Source organism: Xyrauchen texanus, chromosome 6 (assembly GCF_025860055.1).
Source record: "Xyrauchen texanus isolate HMW12.3.18 chromosome 6, RBS_HiC_50CHRs, whole genome shotgun sequence".
In the NCBI taxonomy this organism is placed as follows: domain Eukaryota; kingdom Metazoa; phylum Chordata; class Actinopteri; order Cypriniformes; family Catostomidae; genus Xyrauchen; species Xyrauchen texanus.
This window is the reverse complement of record NC_068281.1, coordinates 37,377,923-37,398,228: the sequence shown is the minus strand read 5'-3', so window position 1 is coordinate 37,398,228 and position 20,306 is coordinate 37,377,923. Positions and strand designations below refer to the sequence as shown.

General features: G+C 36.9%; 1 protein-coding gene across 1 annotated transcript in view; it reads right to left on the bottom strand.

The window, feature by feature from the left end:
* si:dkey-119f1.1 (Structural maintenance of chromosomes protein 6-like) overlaps window positions 1-18,339 on the bottom strand; it is a 32,603-nt gene extending 14,264 nt beyond the window's left edge. The window contains exons 1-11 of the mRNA XM_052128713.1: window positions 18,308-18,339; window positions 17,243-17,380; window positions 10,555-10,672; window positions 10,234-10,339; window positions 9,940-10,076; window positions 6,133-6,194; window positions 5,964-6,044; window positions 5,770-5,871; window positions 5,489-5,608; window positions 4,954-5,052; window positions 909-1,055 (exon numbers count right to left, since the gene is read on the bottom strand). Of these exons, the coding sequence (XP_051984673.1) occupies window positions 909-1,055; window positions 4,954-5,052; window positions 5,489-5,608; window positions 5,770-5,871; window positions 5,964-6,044; window positions 6,133-6,194; window positions 9,940-10,076; window positions 10,234-10,339; window positions 10,555-10,672; window positions 17,243-17,377 (1,107 nt within the window). The 5' untranslated portion in view covers window positions 17,378-17,380; window positions 18,308-18,339. The remainder of the gene's footprint in view (window positions 1-908; window positions 1,056-4,953; window positions 5,053-5,488; window positions 5,609-5,769; window positions 5,872-5,963; window positions 6,045-6,132; window positions 6,195-9,939; window positions 10,077-10,233; window positions 10,340-10,554; window positions 10,673-17,242; window positions 17,381-18,307) is intronic.
* Window positions 18,340-20,306: the final 1,967 nt, after the last annotated feature.

The following is a 20,306-nucleotide window of genomic DNA, read 5'->3' as shown; positions in this document are numbered from 1 at the left end:
GAGTGCATTGGTTATTGGGCATTCCAAATTAGGGAGAAAAAGGGAGACATCCAGAAAAAAATAAGTATTTTTGAAACTAATATTTAGAAGTAATCAGAGACAATATTATTTTTTAGGAAAGTACAATTTTAATAAAAAATATTAAAATGTAATCAGTGACTGTGTACACAGCATATTTATCTAACAAAATTCCATTTTTGTTTAGTAAGACGAAACATAAGCTAATATTTCCATTTGGTGTCACCAAATTCTGGGCTGATTTGTAGTCCCAGTACATCTCTGATGGATCATTAAGTACTTTAAAATTTAGCTAAAAGTACTGTTCTTAAAGGAAAGGAACTGTCTATGAAGTAATAATAAAAAATAAAAAATCTTGATCTTAGTTTGAAAAATCCTTAACTGAACAAAGAGTTCAGTATCGTGAACAGAACAGAATCGTGAGATGAGTGAATCGTTAAACCCCAATTAAACTATACATCTGAATAAACACTGACAAATGTTTATTGAAGTTTCTGCATGGCATTTTACATACTCAATAATGTTTCGATAATAACAAAGTAAATATAACTTTTAAGAATATGAATGGTTCAATCAGTGCATACATTCTTTTTAAATATTATATTAATTACTTTTGCGAGTAATTGAGAGAAAAACTGTGTAAATCATGCTTTGATTCTTTTCTCGTTTCTGTATTTTAAACTAAAAACTCCCTTTTAACCCATTGAAGAGCAAATAAATAAAAATTGTAAACAAAGCATGCAAAAATATTTTGTATTTTTTTTTTAACTATACCACCCATTCTGTACTTATAAAAGTTAAATGCTACTTCTTCGTGTTTGATATGCAAGTGTGACAGCCTGTGATGTATTCCTCCAATTGGTTCTATGTGTCAGGTTGTGATTACGCACCTCTGATGCTTTAAGACATCGGTTTTGCTCTTGTGCTTTACTCTTTAGCTGAGTGCACTGTGGCTGCAGCTGCTGCATTCGCTCCGTTACACCCTCCAACTGATCCTGCAACTGTTTGAATATCCTGTTGGCCTCCTGAACTTTCCCCTGAAAACAAACAACATACAAAATAAACACTGCAAAAAAGCAATATTTCACACATGAACCAATATTCCTGAAGCACCATTTCTTCAAGCTCATAACAGTGGAAGAATTGCTATGATGGGACTGCTTGCTGTGTTCAGCCCAACAGAGCTTCCACTGTGCTACCCTCCAGGTCACTTTGGCCCATTTCAATTAGTTTCTGCCAATCAGAATGAGGTTCATGTGATTACTAATGCCTCTCAAACCTCAAATCTGCTGGTTTTTAATGACATTACCATGTGATGGCATTAGCTGAGTATCTATAAGCCAGCTCAAAGGTTTAAAGTTTCCTTAAAGGTAACAATCCTGATCTACTGTTGTAATGGCCACTATTTAAGACCAAATTTAAGAAAAATTTAAGACCACTTTTGCAATGAAACAAAAGGAACACAAAAAAATTAAATAGCAGGTCAATACAAAATCACTGAGGCTTCTTGGATGTCTCTGGACATATTAATTAGGGCTAAAACGATTAGTCGACTTTATCGACAAGATCGACAATAAACTTGTCTACAAAAATGTTCATTCTTGAATAGTTGTTTGATCTCAATTAATGTGAAATGAGATCACATTAAACTCTAATGATGACGCACAAGAGCAGAACTACACTTCACGCATGAATGAGGAGAGGAAGAATTACACAGCTCACAGTCCAGATGCACTCTAAACTTTCCAAACCGTTTCAGGTGATGTAGATTGCAAAGTATGAGGGGAATTATAATGCAAAAATACAAAATAATTAAATACAGAAGCACTCTAGTTGTGGAATAAGCAAAGCGGGAGCTCTTTTAAGGAAACACCCCATGTTAAATGCAGTTATATTTAATGTGTTACAGCTTTATTAAAGTTCAAATATTCAGATCAAAGGGGAGATTGAAACTGCACCCGGCTGATGTACACTCTGTCGCAGGAATGCTCGTCCCTCGAGCTGCACGCTTAATGCAGCTAGATTATAACGTGATAGCTCGCGACTTATTGAATCAATATATGTCACTGTACATTTCTTATCATGAAGAAAATTGGCAATACGCAGCTTTAGCAATAAGTGAGTGTTTGTTTTTAGTTTGGAGTTAAAGATTGACTGAAGTGAACAAAGGTGAGAGAGGGTAGTCTTCAGCCTCAATATACACTGCAACAAAATATGTTTTAAATTTTGTTTTGGCTTGTTTTCAAATATAAAGATCTAAAACTCCTTTAAAACAACATTAATTTTCTTTAGCAGCTATACTGCAGAAGAAAAAATTGTTCTCAGAGAATGTTAAATATAATATCAAAAATGCAAATATTTTAAAATATCTAAAAATCCTTTAAAAAGATGCAGCATATAAAGATATTTAGACTTGTTTTTAGAGAATAGATCTTGAATATAAATATATTTTGTCTTTACTGCACTCACAGAAGTATTACAAGTGAAAAAATACACTTATATACAAAATACACTTATATTTTACATTTGAGATGAATTCTCTTAAAACATGTCTAAATATCTTCTATGTTGCTTCAAGTAAATGTATCTTGTTTTAAGGATTTTTAGACCATTTTAAATGGAAAACAAGACAAAAACACTTGATAACAAAAGGATTTTTGCAGTAAATTTCTTTACTGAATTAAACTTAATAAAAAATATTTACCCCCTTTAATTCAGAGAATGTCATTTAGAGGCATTTTAAAAAAAATGATTTTGTCCTCTTTATTGTTAGTAAGCAAGTTTAATATAACCTTTTAATTCAGGCACAAGCAGAATAATCGGTTAAGACCTAATGATTAATCGTTGCAATAATCGTTGAATAGTCAAATAATCATTTGAATAATTATCAAAATAATTGTTAGTTGCAACCATAATTTTAATTATAATATGCAATTATGTATTTTCTTTATTAATTATAATATAATATTAAAACTCATTTTGAAAGCATCACCAAGGGACAGAAATTTTTATTTAGAATGGCTGTTTAATGATAACAAAAAGATATTGAAATGTTAACACAAACTCCTTAGATTTTATCAGATTTGAGATAATAAACTAATTTTGAGACACTTGTGAAACATTTCCCCATTGTTTGGTATTTGATTACTTCACCTCATAATCCACCTCAGTGCATCCCATAACGCTCTAAAAGCGCTGTTAGCATGAATTCAGTTACCATAGTTATTACTGCCAATTAAAATACACGTTTGCTATATTCTATTTCTCTAATAACGCCCCAAAATGTAAGACATCCGCAAATGAAATTTAAGACTTCTTGTATTATACTTAAATATTAAAATGTGAACTTAAGACTTAATGACCCACGGGTACCCTGATTGAATTGAAAATGACAAGTGTTAGTGTTAGAAAGAATTCAGTTTTATTTTCATGTATTTTTCCATGCGAAAATGTAAACCTAGTTATCTTCTATGAGGCGGCATAAATGAAAAACCAGAACAACCTGAATTAAGTTAACAAAATATATCAATACCTGATAATTGTCTTTTGTAGTTTGTTCTAACAAAAGACAGGCCTGCAAAAAGTCAACAAAGCTGAGCCATCAGACAGGTTTAACCTCACTGGTTTCTCTGCAGCTTGTTACTTTAGTGGTTTGTTACTAACAATGCCATGACAACTGGAGACGATGAGATGCAACAACTGCAAACTGAACAAAAGCCCCTATACTCTAAATATGAAATCGAATGTATGGGTGTGATATAATTTAAAACAAAATCTGGCTAAAACATGTTTTTGAGTTTGTTTTGGTCATTCATAACAGCTTGCAAGGGTGAACTTTCAGGAAAAATTTGTACCAGCTGCTAAATACCTTCTTACTGCCAATAGTCCACGCCATCGGTAGGTGTGACATGGAGAGTTATAAGCAAGCTAGTGCAAATTTACCTACATCTGTACGACTGTTCATGTAGACATTTTCCAAGGACATGACATGTGATTTTTTTGTTTAATTAGTCAACAAAAAGAATCAAATCTACTCAAATACTCTCAAGTGCCCATTCACTCTGTTGTTTAATAAGCTGCTTCACTCATGTACCTTCTGCAGCCGAAAGCCATTCACACATGAGAAAAGGAAGACATGCCTGCCATCATTCTTTTGTCTGTAATGTACACATTAACACTCTTTTTTTACACCCATCTTTGCAGTAATATCAGTGTCTTCATAAAATAACAGTGTAACCGGCACATACTGTGGTCGCGCATAGCATGTTAGCGGCATCCAATAGGTAAACATTACATATTATGCATATTCTACTACGTATATATTACTTTAAATCATCGTTGATTGGTTAAAAAAGCATCTTTTAATGATCTCATGTGAATTCTACTCATAGAATGAGGCAAGTCACTGATAACACATTTTAATATCATATTAGTTGATGTTTTACATGTAGTCTTGTGTGTCTTCATATTTAAATGCTCCTCTAAACGCCTCCCAAGTGGCATGGCCGGTGTCTGAATGTTCTAAAACTGTATGTCGTTGCTCAGCTCAAACAGTTTCAAATGTTTTTGGAGCTATGAGCGAAGCAGCACTTTACAAGGAGTGTGCCGGGGCCTTAAAGGGAGACTGCAACCCGTCATTGCATTTGGAAGTTTGTTTAATCTTAAGCAGTGAACCTGTTCTCACATAGATGATGTCTTGCCTAAGTATAATGCTTTCTTCTTGTGTTGACAAATTACTATTACAGTAAAAACTGGATACCCCTGAACCACCAAAAAAATTCTCACATGTCCATTTACAGTGCTTTTAATTTTATTAAAATGATGGCGAGTGGTCTGGCCAGAAAGGAAGCAGAATTTCTGGATGATTGTATACTGGACCAAAGGAACTGGAAGAAGCGGAGTAATATTTGGTAAAACATAAAAGGTTTTAATCACCTCCCACTCCTCCACCTTCTGGTCATATTTGACGTTGGATTTCTCTTCTGCTGCAATTCGTTCTGTCATGGGCTTTATCTCGTGCTCAACTTCTGCCACCTGATGAAAACAAACAGAACAAAAAGACTGCAGCAGTTGTGATAATCTATCTACATGCTCAGCGTCCACTGATGTTCAAAATTCTCAAACCAAGATGGGATTACATAGATCACCATGTTTTCACAAATTTACAGAGTCCATGCCAGTTCGATTGCATGCTGTAATTAAAGCACAAGGGGCCGGGGGCACATACCAAATACTCAGAAATTCTGAAAATAATGCTAACGTTTCAATTCAACTTTTAAATCAAATTGTTATGCTGATAATATAACTTGTTATATGTATACTCATTATATGTTTACAACTTCCATTACAATTAAAACATGATTATTAGATTGATAAAATTTGGCTTTGGACAGTGTTGCATTCACTTTGATTTGAGACCACAGACATTTTAGTGCAATGGAAGGTCAGTGTGTTGCTTGTCATTTCTGACCAGAGCCCAGGCCATCTGATTCTTCAGTTCATCCAATTTTTGATGCATTTCATCCAGTGAAGCCAGATTTTTATAGCGCTCCTGTTTTTCCTGGTACTTCCTCTTTAGCTCATGCAGAGTCTGCGTGAAAGGGCAGGGGGTGTCAAAAATCAGTCAGAGCCATACAGATGTCTGAAATAGCAATTCTTCTAATGATCCAATCATATATATTTTCCAGAGCCACTCCACCAGACTATTCATTCCAATTTAGTTACATAGAACAACACGTGCAAGTGTGATACCTCCTTGTGTTTCTCCACTGTGTTCTGGGTCATAGTTTTGGTCTTACTGATGTAGCTGTAGTCTTCTTTCATCTGATCAAGCTGAGTGGCTTTCATAAAAAACTATGTAAAAACAAAGCAAATTACGAGTTTGCATGCACCTTTACACAGTGTAAACAACTGTAGTGTACACACACACTTTCAATGAGACTCACTTTGTATTTGTCCCCCTCTCCTTTGGAGTGGAGGAAATGTTTACTCATTTCCTGGGTCAGAATGGAGACCGGATTGTCCACCTTAAAATGGGAGAGCAAAAGAGATGGCTCAGTTTAAATAGAGTTTTGTTAGCAATGTTTTGAGGACTGAAAATAACTTTCACACTACCTGGATGTTGAAGTGATCCAGAATATAATTCAGCTCCTCCTTTTTGGATGACACTAGATTACCTAATTGGAAAGTGATGAAGGCAAATTAATAAGTGGTGCTTGCTAAGGCATTACTTTTTATTATTGCTCAAGCATTAGGTTAAACATTTTTCAAAACTGCTAACCCTACATATTAGGGTTACTAACTTTGGCACGCAAATCGTCCCGCATCGTTTGTGCTAGGGACATGAATGATACCTCATGGTAAATTTCAGATGCACTACTTATTAGGGATGTGCACGAGTAATAGATTAATCGAGTACATGTTAAACTTCAGATATTCAACTAGTAAAAACTTGAATATTCAAATTAGATTTTCCTTTGTGCCTTTGCCTGCCGTGGGCAACAATGAAACTGCTTTTCTCAACTATGTAGCGACTGGGGGAATCAATGAAGGAATCATTAACTCGGCAGGTTCCGAACAAACAAGAACTTACTGTTGAAACTCCCCTAATTACTGAAATAAGCCAACTAGTCTCCACAAGCACAATAAATGTATTGACAAAGAGACAATGAACTATTGACAGAGAACCGCATGTGACATCCGCGATGCTCACCACGTGCTTATCAGCGTGGACAGGAAGGGGAAACTTTGAGCGTAAAAATGTGTGTGTGTGTGTGTGTTTTTCAGTTAAACACAGAACTGCATATTGCTAATGAAATACGTGTAATCCCTGTATGTTGTGTATTTCTGAGGTATATCAAACTCGTTAGAACTGTTTCAGTTGTGTGTTTTAAACTCTGAGGCCTGATATTTAATAGCCGAAGAGTGTATATTCCCTTTTAAGTGTACTAAACACATGTTTCGGTGGTATCAAATTAAACCTTACGATTTGTCCGAGCTGAATTCGAATATAAGATCTCTGTAGAATGATATTACGCGATGTTTTACTATCTTTTGAGTCATTCAGCCCAAAATCTCTTACTGTCATAAACATGCAAATGAGCCTTGACAAAGGAACTCTCTCATGCCCAGAGTAAGGGAGACTTTACTGACCCCCCAAAGGAATGCTCAGACTGCTGAAGCTCACTGCTTTCTTACTGAGAAGGAGAAATGACACCTTTTAATCCTATATATGCTATATACATATAATCCATGTGATAAAAATATTGACATGTATCTAATGTGCCATCTCACAATTTCCCTTAAATGTTGCTTGATCTATGTTTCTTGCAAACTCTAATGGGTTAATGTTTCAGACTTTGCATACTATGGTTAACCGAAATCATATGTGTGGCATATTTGGTCTCTATAACTTGGTATTTTGAAGATCGAAATGACTGTGTACATGATATGTCGATAACAACAACATATTAGTATTACAAGTATATTTCCTAGTTTCTTTCTTGCTCATGCAATGAGAAATGTGAGAACAAAGAGCAATAAACCAAATTCCCGCCTGGAACCCAAACCCTTCTCATTGGTCGAGCCAATGAGAGGTGGGACATGTTTTCTAAGGTTATAGATGCTCTTAGCTCTTATCTCTTAGCCCTCTCTTAGCTCTCTCGCTCTTGCTTCCTGCCTCTCCTGTTTTCTGGTCCTCTGAGCCTTGTGCTCTCTCACTCTCTTGCTGAATGATGCTGAACTAGAAGGCCCCAAGGACTCCCAAGCGTGCGCCAGGCTACGGCCTTGTCTCTGACTTCCACTGGTTCTCTCTCTCATCAAGACAACATCATCAAAGATCAACTCAAGCCATCAACAAATTGCATCAGGACAGTTTAATTCAAATGGGACATGCAAGTATCAAACTTAGTCTCATTATTTGATACATTAAGTATCCTTAACCCCTTTCTAAAAAGGCGTGTCAGAACTAATATGATGGTTTGCTCAGGCTGTTGATCTGCTGAACTTCAAACAATGCTATAACTTCTTGCCTTCCTGTATTCTGCTTCAGCCCTCTTTCCCTTGGTAAACTGTATGAATATGTATGTTAGAGTAGTTTAAATGTTTAGTCTAGTTAATAAAGTCTTGTTCATGTCACATGTAAAGTTGTCTGTGTCTCAAGCTCATATCTAAAGTCACTAATCATAGATTTTGACTACTTGCTCTTAATACTTAGTAAGAAAGACATTTCCCATGCCCCGGAAATGTACCTTTCTATTAATTAATTAATTACCAATATTGAGTGTTCACGGGATGAACCGAGTATTTGGTTGTAATGTTAATGTAGCTACATCAAGTTAACCCGATTAACTGATCCAAGTATTCATAATCGATTATAACAAGTTATGATTGATTATTAATATTTCATAGAGCTGATTCGCTACAACTACATCTTGTCGTTACAACTCAATGCAATGGTTGGTGCTGTGGATGCATGACGTTGGTGAAGGAAAAGATCACCCAAAAAGAACATTCAAATTAAAGTGATTATATCGCTTAAGAAGACTTGGAATAGACCCTATTCACAGTAGTCATGTTTGATTTTTGACGGGAATGAAAACGAGGCTGTGAGGGATAGACTTAGCATCTCTTCAATGGCACACATGGTGTAAAGCTCCTAGATCCCATCTGATTTTCCATAACTTATGTTGTCCCGAATGTTTTGTGTTCTGAATGTTTTTGGATAGTTTTTCAACATTTTGTCCACCTTGAGTGCAAATGTCTTTGTGATTTTTTTAAAATCTATATATATATATATATATATATATATATATATATATATATATATATGTTGTTTATGCATAGTGCTAATTTTTTCCATAAGAAAATGTGTTCTGAACTGAAACTCTAAATTTCAAGTAATCGATTAGTGTTTTGTGTTTGTGCATGTGTGTTAGTAATTTTGTAGTTGGGTACTCTAAGTGCCCATCCCTAGATGTTATTTAATGAAGTGCTGTTTCTGAAAGAAATAATTAAATAAACCTTTCCAAGATCAGATATTATTCTGGATCACAAAACCGAATCCTCCATTGATCTGCATTCAAATAATTAAAAACTCTTACATCTCATATAATTTTTTCACTCTTGAGAGTAAATTGTAATTAAAACTGATAGTTGTTAAATCTGCAACAGCAGTATCTATAAAATATATATTTGTAAAATCCTCCAGTAACTCTTTATTGTGATTATCCCATTCTGAACAGCGCTGCCAAAAGTAACAAGTTCCACGTGACAGCGGCGTCTATGCGCTGCCTGCTTCAGCAATGGTGTAGTGGTCTGTCCTCATGTTTTTCCGAAACAAACATATACATTTCATTTATTAAATTAAGCAACGTATTTTAAGATTTTCTATAATTCAAGAACTTTTTAAGCACCTCTTGGTAAAAAGTGCTATTTTCAAGGTTTTTCCAGGACTTACATTTGAAAAAACTAATTCAAGTACTTCAAGCACCTTGTACGAACCCTGCACATATGTTGCGCATATGTGCCCATCTGACTTGGTTGATTACACATCCTGGAACATTTTTATTCTGGCTTTAATTACAAGGGCTTCATCAAATTTTTGCTTGACTCCTCTGTGTTCTGTATGGATGTCAAAACACCGAAAAAGCACAAAAATCTGTTTAAACTCATGCAATACTCCTCTATAATGGCAGGCTGTTGCTAAATGTGATATATGGCAATAATTGTGGAAGAGTGGGACTATGTGCTCAGCTCTAGGCATGGAGTGAACCAGCTGTATAAACTGCTCAATACACAAATTGAGCTATTTTAAGGAGCTATACAGCTGCTGAGATCAAATGAGTTCAGTCTGATCATCCTATCAGTACTTTAAAAGGTTTAATCAAAATAATCAAATGTTAAAATATCTGATGACTATACCTGTTTTACTTTTCAGCTTATATGTCCTCAGGCCCTCGCTGGAGATGCGAAGATCGATGATGATGGACTGGCCATACACTTCTGGCTTATATGCATCATGACCCCTGTTCCTCAGTGTGATAGACACATCTGCAGAACTGCACATTTAGGACACACACAAGCAGTTTGAGAGAGAGTAATAAAGACAAGTCGATGCACTGCTGGACAATGATATTTCACAAAATAAGATCACACAAGAGTGTGAAATGAAAAAAGAAAGAAAAGAAAGCTCTGAATAGGGATGATGTGTTGTACCTCTCTCCTTCCTTAACAAAGCCTTTCAGTGAGGAGCCCCTGTTGGTGTTGTGAGCTTTCCCCCCCAGAGCCACAATCAGAGCTGTCAGAACTGCGCTTTTGCCACCTAAGACACAAATATACAAGACAAATTTACAACCTCAACAAAGTATCAACTTTGCAATGTCACAGAATTGTGCCTCTTGGCACGTTTGTTTTTCTTCATGTTTTAAGCAGTATTGCAGTGGCACATTTGATCTGATGTTATCATAAACACTTTGTAAGAATGGTTTGTTCTAAAATAATTTTCTTTCTAAAAATGACACATGGAGAAAAACTTACTTCCGTTGTTTCCTACAACAAAGTTGACATTTGGACCAAATGTGAAGGGTCCGAGCAGCGAGTGACACATGAAGTTCTTCAAAGAGATACTCTCTATGATGCCCACCTCACCTGAAGCCTGAAAACACAAACATTAAGTAAAGGTTCAGCAGGAGTGAATGCCATAAAACTGAATGTGCATACATTTCATAATGTAAAGTTATTGTTTGCCTGTAGGTGCCACCAAACAGCCCAATACTACATACTCAAAAGCACTTCTTTATGCGTACTGGTAGTTTATAGCAGTGATGAGTGTAATTTAATAAAGTAATTAATTACGGTATTGTAATCTAACTGCGTTTTTAGTACAAAAAGTTGTGATTTACATTTCAAATTCCTGTAATTAGATTACAGTTACAGGCTTTCAATTAAGTTAATCACTTTTAATTACTTTCCTTGGTTTATAAATATTTCTAAAATAATAAAAAAAATTTAACTACCCCACAGATTTAATATTAGCAAACTATAGTTTTGGCAAGTCATTTAGGACATCTACTTTGTGCATGACACGAGTAATTTTTCCAACAATTGTTTACAAACAGATTGTTTTACTTTTAATTGAATATATCACAATTCCAGTGGGTCAGAAGTTTATATACACAAAGTTAACTGTGCCTTTAAGCAGCTTGGAAAATTCCCCCAAATAATGTCAAGCATTTAGGCAATTAGCAATTTAGCTTCTGATTGGTGTACTAAATTGGAGGTGTACCTGTGGATGTATTTTAAGGCCAACCTTCAAACTCAGTGCCTCTTTGCTTGACACCATGGGAAAATGTAAAGAAATCAGACAAGACCTCAGAAAAAAAATTGTGGACCCCCACAAGTCTAGTTGATCCTTGGGAGCAATTTCCAAATGCCTGAAGGTACCACGTTAATCTGTACAAACAATAGTATGCAGGGCTCGACAGTGCGAGTATTTCACTGGCATTTGCCCCTAAAAATAGATATGTGCGAACTGGAAAAATTATTTACGAGCACAGTGTGTGATTAAAGATTACAAACGTACCCCTTTTTTTAAATTTTTATTCGTTTAAAAATTACAAAACCCACATTCCACAAGCTGAGTTTTCTGTGATGACGCGGTCCAGTCAGAGAGAGAAAGGTGAACAATGGAAAAAAGTAGCGGTATAGGCGACTTTTAAGTGAAAAAGAGATGAGGAGAAAGAGGAATTTGGCGAGGGGGATTCGCAAGGTTCAACTAATGAAGTCTCTTCACAAGGTTTACCGGAGACGGCTAACGTTAAGGATGCTGAGAGCAATGTTAGCGAAGCTACCGTGACCACAGCTGTCACTTCAATGTCCACTGTAGCCGGTGGAGGGAGAACATATAGATTCAATGCAAATTGTCTCAAAATGTTCCCATGGCTAGTGTTCGAAAACAACGTCATGTTCTGCAAATATTGCAGAGGGCAGAAACAGGTGGGCATCTCGTCCTTCGTGTCAGGAAACCCGCATCTGAAATAGCGATGGTCATTTGCGAACGAGTCGGCTCGCATATCAGAATCTATTTATAAAAATATTTAATATTTTAGATATGAATAATCAAAAGATTTAAAAATAACGAAAAAAAAACCCCAAATAAAATAATATAGGCCTAAATGCTCAAGCGCACACATTAGTTCTGACTGTCTGCTCAGACTAAAAGCCTCACCTGTTGTTCCTGTCAATCAGACACGGAGTGTCAACCAATGAACCAAAGATGCGTGAGGGAGGGCGGAGCCAACTTATGTTGTTCAGATTGTATTTGAATTGTTACATTTATATGCACTTTGTTTATATACATTGAAAAGTTATACTTTAAATGCACACGTGAAATAACATCCTTCTTTTTTACATCTATTTCATTTTGTGGGATGCTGCAATTTTGCCAATTATTTATTTTTCTTTGATATGGTGCATTATTCTATTATCAGTAGGCTACTGCCGCTACCTACATGCATACTACGCAGTTTGGGTAGGGCATCATCTCCCTAGGGGGGCACCAGAAAGTCCACCGGCTGCCCTTACTCGCACACTATACGTAATTTTGTTACCCGAAAGCAGTTGCGGAACACAGACAATCGATTCACACTCATATCACGTGTAGGGCATCAATTTGGCCAGCGGTGGCCCTGTCTATTATGCTGTTCAGATTGTATTCGTTTTGAATGGTTAGATTTATATGCACTTTGTTTATATACAATAAGTTATACTTCAAATGCAAATGTTTAATAGTATTATTTTTCTTAACAAATCAATGCAATATTTTTAAATAAATTGTGGTTAAGGTAGAGTGTAATTACATTTAATAATTTAATTTGAATTGTTTTAAAACCAATTATGAAAAGAGCCGGAATGCCCATCTCTGAAAAGAGATAGTGTAGCGAAACATCTCAAGGCGGAGAAACCATCAAGCTCTGTGTAAGCAGCCTTGAGGAGGCAAGTGCTGCAGTCTGAGGAGGAGAAGAGGAAGCAGCTGAAAATAAAGATAAACATTGCATACTTCATTGTGAAAGAAGAAGAACCTTTCGTCAAATTTGGGCCGCTTATCAGACTCCACCACAAAAACTGAGTTTACATTAATCCCACATACGACAATGTGTGGAAATGATCGGTCATATTGCTTATTATTGCATATTGACATAATGAGAGATCGCTGGCTGACCTCTAAGTTTGCCAGACGGTCAACATACAAAAGCATCTGGACAACTGATATCCTTTGATTTTAGTAGGCATGGGTTCAATGTGTGATTTGGGAGGTATGTGCTGTTCAACAGATGTGTGTCCCTTAGTACACGCGCACACACTCATACACGCAGTATAAATATGTATGTAAGAAATTGTTTGTTAATAAACTCTGTATTTAATTTTCACTGTGCTTCTAAATTTCTTTGTGTGCTTCTAAATTTTTTCATTTAGGAGAGCATGTACTCCTTGGGAAAAAAGTTAGCGTAGAGCCCTGGTATGTAAGTATAAACACCATGGGACCACGCAGCCATCACACCGCTCAGGAGGGAGATGCATTCAGTCTCCTAGAGATTAATGTAGTTTGGTTCGAAAAGTGCAAATCAATCCCAAAACAACAGCAAATTACCTTGTGAAGATACTGGAGGAAACAGGTAGACAAGTATCTATATCCACAGTAAAACGAGTCCTATATTGATCTAACCTGAAAGGCTGCTCAGCAAGTCAATGCTCCAAAACCGCCTTAAAAAAGCCAAGACTACAGTTTGTTAGTGCACATGGGTACAAAGATTTTTTTTTTTTTAAATGTCCTCTGGTCTAATGAAACAAAATTGACTGTTTGGCGATAATGGCCATTGTAATGTTTAGAGGAAAAAGGATGAGGCTTGCAAGCTAAAGAACACCATCCCAACCGTGAAGCATGGGGGTGGTAGCATTATGTTGTTGGGGTGCTTTGCTGAAGGAGGGACTGGTGCACTTCACAAAATAGATGGCATCATGAGGAAGGAAAATTAAGTGGATATATTGAAGCAACATCAAGACATCAGCCAGGACGTTAAAGCTCGGTTGCAAATGGGTCTTCCAAATGGACAATTACCCCAAGAATACCTACAAAGTTGTGGCAAAATGGCTTAAGGACAACAAAGTCAAGGTATTGGAGAGACCATCAAAAAGCCCTGACCTCAATCAGCCCTTTTTCCGATTAAGTAATCAGTAAAGCCAAAACTCTGAAAACAAATTTAAAAAATAAATTAGTCATGAATCGGTTAAACTAGCTACTTTTTTATAAATAACTATATTACCACAGGATATTAAAATAAAACATAAGGGGAGACGTGATGGCATCTTGCTGTAACACGTCGATCGATCACTGCCATGGAGACAAAATTCTCTGAGTTGGTTACAAGAATGGGGGATGTCGAGAAACGGATAGATTATCTGGAGTCATCGGAGAGGGAATTAGCTGCTAACCCACAAGCGACCAAGATAGACTGGAACACGTTTGGGAAACATTGGAAGACATTGAGAATTGTAACTGGCGAAACAACGTCTGAATTGTTGGAATTCCAGAGAACGAAGAAGGCAGAGATATGGTGAAAAACTTAGATGAGCTCTTCCCGAGTCTGCTTGACATAACAGGTCATAAGCTGGAAATCGAGCGAGCTCACAGGGTTCCGGCTCGGAGATCCGCTGAGGGAGAGAAGCCCTGATCAATTCTGGCCAAATTTCTTAGATCATCTGGAATAATACTCATTCAAAAAACGTTTGCATCGACAGAGGGTCGCTTGTGCACTGAAGTTCCTGGCCAGGTTGAGAATAGATGCTAAGGATGGCCGAAAAGTATTTACTTGTCCCCAACAAGCATTGTCCTTCATAAAGGCAATGGAGTGAGCCTAGTGGACCTGACTCACTGAACATTCACTTGACCGTATGAAGAAACTGGGAGCCTGTTTATTTTTTTGTGCTAGTACCGCCTAGCGGCTGGAGTTTATTTTGTCAAATAACACTCTTTCGAGAAAGTTTGTGGATGAATCTACGTGTTCTCTGTGTTTATTCTGCCATTTGCTGGAGTTTTATAGATTTTCTTCTGTTATGTAATTCTGTTTTACAAATTTGTATAGAAACACCAGAGTTTAGAGGGATGTACGGCATTTGGCACTGTCGTGCGTGGGTTAATGAACAAGTTTTTATTTTTTCTGTTTGTTTGGTTCGAGGGAAGTTCGGGGTTTGACTGTTGCAGTAATGTTGGAATGTGGTCTTTATAATTTAAATTTTGACACAATACATTTTTTCTATGTCAAAATATAAAATGTTAATATGAGTGGATTGTCTCTCCCACGTGGAATGTGAATGGGTTGGGGAACCCCATAAAAAGAAGGTTACATATTTTCTTAAACGAAAGAAATATGATAATGTATTCAAGAAATGCATCTTTCCCCGCAGGATGCTGAAAATTTTAGGAAGATTTGAGGAGGAAATTCTTTCTTTAGTGCTGGCTCAAGTAATAGCAGGGGAGTCATTACATTGATAAGTAAACATCAACAATTCAAATGTTTCAAACAGAGTAAAGATAAATTAGGAAGATTCATTATTGTTTTAGCAGAAATTCAAGGGCAAAGCTTGATTTTGGCTAATATTTGCACACCTAACGCTGATGATCAGGGCTTTTTATAAATATTGAAGGGATGTTGCAAACCACTGGCACCCCTCATGGTATAATATTGGGAGGAGACTTCAATCTGTTGATGGATTCACTCCTTGATCATAGTGAAGCAAAAGTGTACAAGCCCCATAAAGCAACAGTGTTGCTTCACAGGATGTGTAAAAATCTTGGTCTCACAGATATTTGGAGACTTTTGAACCCATCTGGTAGGGATATATTTAAATATATATTTATATCTTAGTCTCTGATTTCATCTGTTGTTTATTGATCAATTTGAAACATCTTAGTCTACAAACCCTGGTGAGTTTAGAGGTGTTGTCACATATGGAGAAAAATAAATCATTTTAGATCTCAGTTCTTTAGGTATTTACAGCTGTGCCATCTGCTCTGTACTATTTTTGGGAGTAGCATACACCCCCCCCTAAAGTGGCAGATACTCTGGAATACTCTTATTCCCTGTTAATTCAGATTCTGGGGGACATAGCTTTAACTTCTATCAAGAGATTATGGAAGAAAGAATGTTCAAAGGGAAGGGTTTAAGTTCATATAATTTTATTCCGTATTTTCTGTCATGTTTATTTAATCTGTCACTGGAATCAATACAAATTGTTAATAACAAAAATATAAATAACACATTATAGCATATCTTTTGTGTTTGAAAGAAATTTGTATAGAGATGTGTCATTTTTACAGCACTTAAAGCTTTAGCGCTAGGTAAGATGGCTTAAAGGTATAGTTCACCCAAAAATGAAAATTCTCTCATCATCTAATCACGTTCATGCTATCCCAGATGTGTATGACTTTTTTCATCTGCAGAACACAAATTAAGATTTTTAGAAGAATATTTCAGCTCTGTTGGTCTATACAATGCAAGAGAAAAGTGGCCAGAACTCTGAAGGTACACATCACAAAAAAAGCGGCATAAAAGTAATCTTTACTACTCCAGTGGTTTAATCTATGCTTTTTTAATGCAATTTAATAGATTTTGTGTTAGAAAAGACCAAAATATAACTCCTTTTTCAATGTACACCTTGCTTTTGCAGTCTCAAAGCACGATCATTATTTCAAGCACAATTACACTTACAAGTGCTTGACGCATACGCAGAGCACTAGATGGTGCTATAAGAAGTGAAATTGAGGTTGAAATCACAATAGCCAAGGAGAATACTGTTAAGATTTATAGAGAAAAATGTTTTACATTTTGGTCTGTTCTCACCCAAAACCTATTGGATCGCTTCAGAAGACATGGATTTTAACCACTGAAATCATATGGATACTTTTATGCTTCCTTTGGGCTTTTTGGAGCATTTTAGATCTGGTCACCATTCACTTGCATTGTATGGACATAGAGGTGAAATATTCTTCAAAAAATCTTAATTGTGAAGAATTGTCAGAAGAAAAAGTCATAAACATCTGGGATGGCATGAGGGTGAGTAAATGATGAGATCTTTCAGTTTTGGGTGAACGATTAATTTAATATGTACTGTTTGTTACCATACTACATAACTGCAGAGAAGTTTGTGTTGGGCATGTATGTCTTACACTCTGTGGTGTGTATGTAGCATCTCCTGAACTGAAGTTATCCATCTCCTCTTCATCCTCTGAGGGCTCAGGCTGAGATAACCTGCACCTTTTATCAGGTGTGAGCCTTGCATTACTGCTCTTCCTCTTTGACATCTCCTACACACAACATGTTAAGCAGTAATTATTCACAAATCACAGAAAGTCATTCATAAAAACTATTCATAGCATTATTTTAGAAAACGTCATCACTAAAAGTGCCTAAAACTTTCTACCTGACAAATTCCCCAATATTTTTCTGCATGTCAGCACAGAATGTTAACCCAGCTTTTCTGTGTTGTGATAAGAGCTTCCATCAATTGTCACTGACATGTCAGAATAGTTACGTCACCTTGCTTTATTAAAAATGCCACATGAAATCCTAAAACCCTTAACTTGTAATTCTAAATGGTAAAAGATGAAATGTATTACATCATTAAACATGTTATTTAAATAAAGCATCATGTGTGGCCACTTTAGTGTGCATCACGATTACACTATTTCAACCACAGGAAACGTGTGACATAACTGAACCATGTGCACTTAGAAACACCAAACAGATCAGTTTCGTGGCGTCATATATATATATATATATATATATATATATATATATATATATATATATATATATATATATATATATATATATATATATAAGTTCGTTTAATTAACATATATTTAGCAACATGATCTGCACTCATAAAATAAATAATCTATGCTGACAGTCGTCTGAAACGCGAAAGGAAAGGTTTGGCTTTAGGTCGACTTGCCTGAAAACGAAACTACTTGAAGCATTTAGAGAGAAAAGCCACCACAAGGAACTCGATTTAAAAATTCACATGTTTGTATGTTAATTACGTTTCATGCCTCCTTGAATGTTCTGCTAATATGTTAGCGGACAAGCTAAATGTTTTAAAAGAAGAAACTACACGTTTCTACCTCAAAATGACTACAGCTGTGTCAAAGAGATAAACAGTGTTTATGTTTGTGTACGTTTTATTAGTGTGAATTTAGCGCGCTGCGTGTGAGAAAAATAACGCCACATACCAGTAAACACTGCTGCCCCTCGCGCGCTTTGACGAGCCAGTCCGGTGAATGTTGACGTCACGCATCTTCCGGTTCGCCTCCACCAATCAGAGTGGACTCATATCAGCTAAAAATGTATGGCATTTGTTTACAGTAAATGTGAATGACCCCTTCATTGTAATTAATTCTAAATAAATACATCCCAACAATTTATTGTTACACAGTTGTAGTTGAATAAAGTTCTTAAAGAAATCGAGAAATGCCCCTTCTTCTAAATTAAACCAAATTGTTTCTGAATAAATCTAGAAATAAAGTAGCACATACAAGATTTGTTCAGTTCAGCAACAACTAAAACACTTTAAAATATTTACAACACTGAACAGTACTCCATCGGTGACTCAGCCTAGATTTTAAATTCAAATACTGGTTTTCATTTTTGGTTCTCAGCGCAAAGGACACAGAACCACTGATATATAATATAGAACTGGATTACTGATGATGTCATAACAGTGAAACCACTGCGCTGCCATATTGCTGTGCCCAGACATTCCAATGTACCTATAAGTAAACAATAGTCCTTCAATCACCGATTTTATATATGAAAGCTGCATGTACATCCTTACAACGTAAACGTCCTACACGTGCAATATTTATTTATTTATAGTCGGGAATTTTTTCACATATAATAGTATACACCTCTAACACATTTAATCAGTGAAGATCTGCTGAATGTAAAAAGTTAACTGAAACTGAGGTAAGATACAAACGACTCGGTCACTAACGTAACCTCGGTTCCCTGAGAGGAGGGAACGAGTATTACGTAAGTAGCTTACGCTATGGGAAAACTCCGTTTCTCGAGAAATATTGAAGTCTTTATGTAAAACGCATTGCAGTTGCACAGCAGACAGTAATGAGCGAGGCAGCTCGGTCATTGGCTGTGCTGCGGCAACTGCTCGAACCAATGACGGGGCGACTCTGAACGCGCGACCAATGGGCGCGCGCCTGCGTTCAGCGGCTCAGAGCCCGCCGAAATTAGCATAGCCAGGCTATATAATGGGCACCCGTCATACGAAGTTCCTTTAGGTTCAATCGACTGAAGCTGAACTGACCAAGTACAAGCACGGTAGCTTACGCAATACTCGTTCCCTCCTCTCAGGGAACCGAGGTTACGTTAGTAACCGAGTCGCTCCCTATCGAGAGGTCTCTCCTATTACGTAAGTAGCTTACGCTATGGGAACACCATGTAAAACGCCGTGCGTGCTCACTTCAGCTCTATAAAGCCAGAGGCAGATGCCTGAGCCTTAAAGCAAAGTGATTATTCCACAAGCCGACCAACGGCGAGCTACATAATGGGATAGTATAGAGCCCTTCCAAGGTGGTCCATGTTGGAGCTCATAGTACAAACACAAGCACATATCTTATGTACTGAGTTTTCTATGTACTGATATGCATAAAAATCCTTTAAGTCAGTCAGAGACGGACCTTGTAAGGGAGGAGATAATGCTCAGCATATACATACTCCAGTCCATTCTACAGTCAGGCTGATAGAATGTTGGAATGCAATGAGGGGACCTGTAGGTTATAAAACCTGATAAATGTCAGGCGAGGCCCAGCCCGCCACGCACAAATATCTTCAATGGGTATCCCACTCGACCAAGCCCACGAGGAGGCCATGCTCCTCGTAGAGTGAGCTCTGACGCCTAAGGGGCATTGAAGGCCCTTGGCTTCATAAGCTAAGCTATAGCATCCACTATCCAGCTGATATTCTTTGCTTTGAGACTGCGAGACCTTTAGTGCGGCCGCCAAAGCATACGAATAATTGTTCCGTCTGTCTGAACAGGGCAGAACGTTCCAAATATACTCTGACGCCCTGACCGGGCAGAGTAAATTAGCGTCGCTTTAGTCTGCTGGGGACGATAAGCTGCCAGAGATATCACCTGTGCTCTGAAGGGTGTGGAGAGCACTTTAGGAATATACACGTGCTTTGGCCTAAGGACAACTCTGCAGTCGTTAGGTCCAA